Source organism: Martes martes (genome assembly GCF_963455335.1).
Source record: "Martes martes genome assembly, chromosome: 11".
NCBI lineage: Eukaryota > Metazoa > Chordata > Mammalia > Carnivora > Mustelidae > Martes > Martes martes.
The window spans coordinates 58,087,367-58,093,950 of NC_137899.1; the positions used below are offsets into that span (position 1 = coordinate 58,087,367).

General features: G+C 43.5%; 1 protein-coding gene across 1 annotated transcript; it reads right to left on the reverse strand.

Moving 5' to 3' along the window:
• Positions 1-552: 552 nt before the first annotated feature.
• CYCS (cytochrome c, somatic) lies at positions 553-3,116 on the reverse strand. The gene is made up of 3 exons (XM_080818510.1): positions 2,995-3,116; positions 1,702-1,878; positions 553-1,580 (listed from the first exon to the last, which is right to left on the reverse strand). The coding sequence occupies exons 2-3, from the start codon at positions 1,868-1,870 to the stop codon at positions 1,432-1,434; spliced, it is 318 nt and encodes a 105-aa protein (XP_080674636.1). The 5' UTR covers positions 1,871-1,878; positions 2,995-3,116; the 3' UTR covers positions 553-1,431.
• Between the last annotated feature and the right edge of the window lie 3,468 nt (positions 3,117-6,584).

Sequence of the window (6,584 nt, forward strand, 5' to 3'; positions counted from 1 at the left end):
AGCAGGCATTCTTTTGCTTTCCCAAATTGTTCTGCATGTTTCCTGACTTCTTTGCTTACTTACATTTTTCTGATGATTAAAAATAAGATTCACAAGTTACAGATTGCTTTATCAGGCCTTAGTATCACCTCCATCACCTTTGAAACAATTGACAAAGCCTCTTCCCAGTCTTTGTCCCAGAGAGGGCCTTCATCACCACCAGACTTCCTTCACTGAGAATTTCACCACCTCCATAAAACTTCTAGGGCCTATTCTCAATCTTATGGCATGAACTATGTATGCAGTAACTTGGTACACAAATTATAGTTATATGCCCCCAAACTATGACTAGAAGCATGTTAGTCTATCCACATTTGGCATAAACACTCCAGTGTTCATTCTGGCTGAGGAAAGTCTATAAAGATGAATTACTGAAGTGTTGTTCTGGTTCAGGGTGTCCTGGGGGACTAAGAAAATACAAGTACTATAACTAGAAACACTGCTCCACAATTACTTGGAACTGTTTTACTCAAAATTTTGGCATCAGTCATTAAATCAAGCACATTAGAAAAATGATTTGTGACTTTGTTTTTAATTATCTTAAGCCTTATCACATAATTTACAAATTTGTGCTGATGATATATCTCCTCTATTTTAACCCTTCCAACGAGTTGGCAAAAGGACTATTACCAATCATACATATATGGTATTTCCACAGTTGTGTCTCTGAATAGCTGTTTAGAAGACAATCCTGAATTATAACTTAGTCTGACTTAGTAGATAATTCACAAGCCATGTCTGCTGCTATATCCTGTCACACTGAATTTTAAAAGCATCTGACCTTAGATCATCTATAAAATGAGAAGTGTTAAATACTCTTTATTTAATATTATACATAAACCACACTAAAATGCCTTTCATTAAGCAAAAGGCAACACTTTAGATGCAGGGAATTTTAGTTAAATTGGCATAGTTAAGAAAAAAGAAAAGTGGACACTGCCAGCTTATCTTCAATCCTTGCCTTTAATAGGCTAATGAACACAACCTGAAACACAGCTCAGTCTTGCTGGTTCTGAGACAGTGAAGGGATTTCCTCAGTATTTAAATATATTAATATAACCAGTTTTATAAATCTAAATATAAAACCAATCTCCTATAAGTTTAGAGATGGCATTTACCACCTCTGTGAAAAGTTGAACATTACTAATCAATTCCAATCATATTTTTAAAAGGGGAAAACTGACAGCACTTGCTGAACCAGAATTACTATCAAAGTTCAAACAGCTGATCATATTCATTTAACCACAAGCCAACCTTATTTAAATCAGGACTGTCCAAAAGAAATATTCTATCGGCCATTCATGATCTGAATTCTGGTGTATGAGATCAATTGAACACATAAAAAGTCATGAAACATTTTTGTTTTGCAATAAATAAGGCAATGGCCAACTATTACTCCTTAGTAGCTTTTTTGAGATAAGCTATCAAGTCTGCTCTTTCCCCTGTCTTCTTAATGCCAGCGAAGATCATTTTTGTCCCAGGGATGTACTTCTTGGGATTCTCCAAATACTCCATCAGTGTCTCCTCTCCCCAGGTGATGCCTAAACAAGGAGGGATGTATTGTTAAATATTTTACACTCCTGATAAAGGATTTACCATTGGTTATATTCATGCAATTTGTGCTTGTTATTTACAAACTGCCCCCTGCCCCCAGCCCCTTACCTTTATTCTTGTTGGCATCCGTGTAAGAAAATCCAGGGGCCTGACCTGTCTTTCGGCCAAATAAACCATGGAGATTTGGCCCAGTCTTGTGCTTGCCTCCCTTTTCCACGGTATGGCACTGGGCACACTTCTGAACAAAAATCTTCTTGCCCTTCTCAACATCACCCATTTTTAAATCTAAAAATGAAACACTCAATTTATTAGCTTTTCCCTCCATGTAAAAATCCAATGGAAAGCAATCAGTGGTTACTCTACTGACAATTACTATTGACTGCCAATCTGGGATACAAGTACCAGGGTGAATCTCTGAATCTCGTTTTACTCAGTACACTTGCAACAGACTCTGTAGTACAGAAACCACTAGTTGGAAGGAGAACTTCCTTAAATACACATCCATGAGTGTTCATGACGGAATTAAACACCAAGTAAGCAAAGTGGGAGCCTAGTTCAAAATGGTTTCAAAAGTTGAGGTCAAGGTCACAAAAAGTCACAAATCTGAGTAAGTTGAAAACCATAATTACATTAAACCAAAACCACAAAAATTTCAACCTTTAAATAAGTCCAATTATTTATCCATACTACAAATCGAAGCCACTTCGCTGATTAAGTTAGAATGCATTTAAAAAACCTAAGTCGTGCTTGATTCAGGCTGCTCAGGTCACTATTAACTGCCTTACTGTGTAGGTGGGAGGGCAGTGGCGGGCTGCGAGGTCTCCCGGGGACCCCCATCCTCCAGCACTGGGATCTCAGGAGGCAACCACGAGGTCACCCAATCAGGCCGGTTTCAAGGAGACTGATGAAACCTACCTTCCCGAGATGCCTAGGCAGGTTGAGGGGAAAAGCGACAGGTGACCCAGAAGAAAAATGACCTCTTTTCGGAGAAGCAACAGTTTTTGCTCCCTGTGAAGGAGAATGTGAGGCGCTACACGCGTCCCTCACATTCCCGCCCTCATCTCGGTTAGTCTTGTTTGTCACTTCCACAGCCCCTCAGCCCGGACTACTAGGGGCTGGGTCTCAGTCGTGTTGTACCCAAGTCTCCTCCAGGCTTTCAGGACCCTGACCGAGTCCATATCCCCACTTAGTTGGGTTTCCGCCCCATCTCAAGCCGTAACCCATCGGGTGCTGGCTGGCCACAGGCGGGGGTCATCGTCACTCCCGGGCCTGCCGGCCTCACATGGGCCTCACCCGCAAAACCCGGGCGCTGGCCTCAGTCTGCCCGCGCACCCTTCAACGCAGTCGCGCGCCCCCGCGCTCGGCTTCCCGCCCGCAGCGGCCTCCGCGCCGCGCGCTCACCGCTCTTTCGTCGCGCGCGAAACAAAAGTGTCCGCTCGCAAGTCGGACGTCCCGCTCTCTAAACCCAAGGACACGCCGGTCTGCACCTAAGTACCGGTGTTGGTGCAACCGAGCTCTCTCCGTCCCCTCGCGGCAAGACGTGCGGCTGCGCCGCCTGGTACGTGGTGACGTCACCGCGCCTCATTGGCTCCAGTCTCCAGGGCCTACGTCAATGACCCGCGCGTATGCCGGCTAGCAGGGTAGGGTGTGCCGCGCGGGTGCCCTTCTGCTCTCTTGCCGGCAGTTACGACAGGCCATTGGATGTACGACAACGAGGTGGTGCCGGAAGGGCTGACATCACCGTTCTGCCCGTGTGTGCATGCGTGTACCCAAGGGGAGGGTGGAGCGGAGTTGCGTGCTGGATCGAGGGCGTTATCCTGCTAAGGTAACTGCTCTTGTGCTCGCTGACGTAATGTGCTTAGAGGGGAGGCGTTTTGCCTGCCCCGAGGGGAACGCCCTGACTCTGGCGCAGGTAGAGGTCTTCGGGCTACGGTGCCGTCAGCTGACGACCTTTACCCAATCTGTACCGTGTTTCCACGGATGGTGCCGACCGCACCCAAAAGGGGTAACCTGGAACTAAGAATTTTAAGAGTTGGACCAGAGCTCCTGACGTGTTCTTGTTTCGCCTTCATTCTGATACTTGAAGTCATGTTTCAAATCTCCCCTTGTTGGACGCCCCAAGATTGTGTAATGGGGAAGGTTCTGCAGCTGCGGCAGAAACTGGACTGTAGGTCTGGCCCCACACCTGCCGGCTTCTTTTGTGCCGATACCTGTCTCTTCCTCGCGTTGCTGTACGGAACAAGGAGGATGTGTAGGCAACATTAGGAAGAAACATTTTACGTGATTAGAGAATTGTTGGAAATCTAGAGAGGATTTGCCTCTCATCCAGCCTAGGTTGAACGATGTTCAAGTAAGAGAATGCGGTTGGTGTCATATGAGAAATGCAGGTTTGATACTACAGCTTCCAGTTACACTTTTCCTCCAGAACTAGCTCCCCTTCCAGACATGGTCAGTTCCACTGGCAAGTTTCTTCTTGACTCACTTGTCCCTCTGATTCAGACCCCAAGTCGTGAATGAATTTTTCCTCTTACATTCTAGCACTGCCTGCATTCAGTCAGATGTTTACTGAATACATATTATGTACCTGGAGTAAATCATTGAGGACTCTTTGTCTGGTGGAGCTTACATTCTAGTAATCTTTCTCCTGCCCCCAATTTAAGCAATAGATATTAGATTGCCTTGCAGCCTTTCCAAATTACGGGTATTATGATATCTGCTCCAGACCACCCATCTCTCTATATAACTGGATACTTCTTTTTGTTTTCTGTGTCCTGGCTTCCAGTTCCCTCCTCTCTAATTGCACACACTACTGCTACAAAAGCGGGCTGCGAAACAGCAGAAATCACACTTACTCAAGACCTTCTGTGGCTTTTGGAAGCGACCAAGATAGTGAGCATTTAGGTGTACTGCTGAAGTAGGCTTATTTGACTAACCGAGTATTTAAAAGACCAAGCTTAGCAACACCTGAAAATTTAGCCTGTACTTTGGAAACCCAAGTACTGGTATTCTCACCCATTTCCCCCCGAGAAATACGTGGTCTTTAAATAGGTATAGTTCTATCAAAATCTGTTGTGTTAGTTATATCAGAAGTTACTAGTCTTTTTTCATAGAGGAGTTGACTCATGGGGAGTATTATTGTGCTGATACTGCAGATCATGTAGATGTAATATTAAGTCACTTGACCAAGTGAATTGATTGACATCATTTAAAATTTATTCCCATGAAGGGGAGAATAGAAAACAGAAGTTCTTAATACTTTTAATTAAGAACATTGTGGATAGAGTCTTGTTATTGAGAGTAATGGGAAGATGAGGAAAGAGAAAACAGCAAAAGTAAATAATTGGCACATTCCTTTACTAAAGCAGATACCATAAATTATGTTTTATAATATCTGTGTATTCAAGTTGGAAGATACAGATAGTACTTAGAGTTTACTCAAGATACCTGAGAGAATTAGTTGAGAACAATAATCTTCTGTTTTTTATTCTATGTCATATCTTTTCCACCTACCTCCATCTTATCCGATATGTTTGATAGTGGCTGGTAAGTAGTATAGCTATCATAAAACAAATGTCTTTGATATTTCCTTCCACCAACATACTGGATGCCATATTTTTAAAGACCCTTCTGATGAAAAAGATCTAATAAGATACCCTTCCCCCAGATCAAAACATTTAACAAAGTCACATGAAAGTAAGAGAAATCAGATTGGAGGCAGGGGTGATGTGGGGAACAAGAACTGAAAATGAATGTGGCAAGTTTAAGCTGACTTTAGGGCCATCCTGGGGACTTTTGCTGAAGTAAAAGAACTTTAGGCTTTAACAGCAACTCAGCAGAATGGAAGTAAACCTCATAAAAGGTAAGAGTAAGGGGGTGAGGAGGTAGGCTTGATTGAGACCCCAGCATAATGCTGAAACACTTGAATCCAAAGGATAAATTACAGTCTGTTAACCAGCAAAGGGAAGAACCAGGTTAGTCTTGTTTGGCTTGGCCCTAGATGATGGAAGAAAGAACGTTAGGGTTCGAAGCCAATGGCCAGCGTTAGGGTTTGAAGCCAGTGGCCAGCGTCTCAAGAATAAAGAATTCTTGAGACGTCTTTGGTGCAAAAAGGTGGTTTTGGTAAAGCATGGGGGCAGAACCTGTGGGCAGGAAGAGTTGCACTGGGCTCATGAGGAGTGGTCCATTATATACTTTAAAGTTGGGAGGGGGTTAGGGAATAGCATAAATCTCTAAGGAATTTGGAAGCAAGGTGTCCAGGACCTTGAGGGGGCTAGCTATTGTTGGGAAAAGGTCATTTACTACTGTTAATAAAACCTTAGTCATGAGGCCCTTCAGATGTATATTAGTGGGCCTATGCTTGGGGCAGGGGTGCTTGCCAACACGCATCTTGAGGGGTTTAGAGAGTAAGTAAATTTCTTTCCTTTTCTTTCTTTCTTTCTTTCTTTCTTTCTTTCTTTCTTTCTTTCTTTCTCTTTTTCTTTCTTTCTTTCTTTCTTTCTTTCTTTCTTTCTTTCTCTTTCTTTCCTTCCTTCCTTCTTTCTTTCTTTCTTTCTTTCTTGATTTTATTTCTTTGACAGAGAGAGAGATACCGTGAGAAGGAACACAAGCACGGGGAGTGGGAGAGGGAGAGGGAGAAGCTGGCTTCCTGCCGAGCAGGGAGCCCGATGTGATGGTGTGATGCAAAGCTTGATCCCAGGACCCTGGGACCTTGATCTGAGCCACCCAGGCACCCAGAGATAAAGGAAATTTCTAAAGGATTTTTTATATGTTAAGTAGACTTACAGGATGGTGGGAGGGGGGGTTGGACTAGGATGTCTTTTGCCCTTAGCAAAGTATTAATATCGAGGCAGTTGAGTCCCTAGAGGACTATCACTCTGCCTGTTTCAAGGACTTGTCAATAGGCTGTAGGTAGTAAGGAAATTTAATAATTTTTCTTCTGTCTTTGTTTCCTACATCATTAGGTACTGGGTGGAAGGAAAAGGTATTCCCTG

Coding starts and splice junctions, on each gene's coding strand:
- CYCS (XM_080818510.1), bottom strand. CDS start 1,870: ATGGGTGATGTTGAGAAGGGCAAGAAGATTTTTGTTCAGAAGTGTGCC. Junction 1,581..1,701: donor GGATGCCAACAAGAATAAAG/GTAAGGGGCTGG, acceptor CTCCTTGTTTAG/GCATCACCTGGGGAGAGGAG.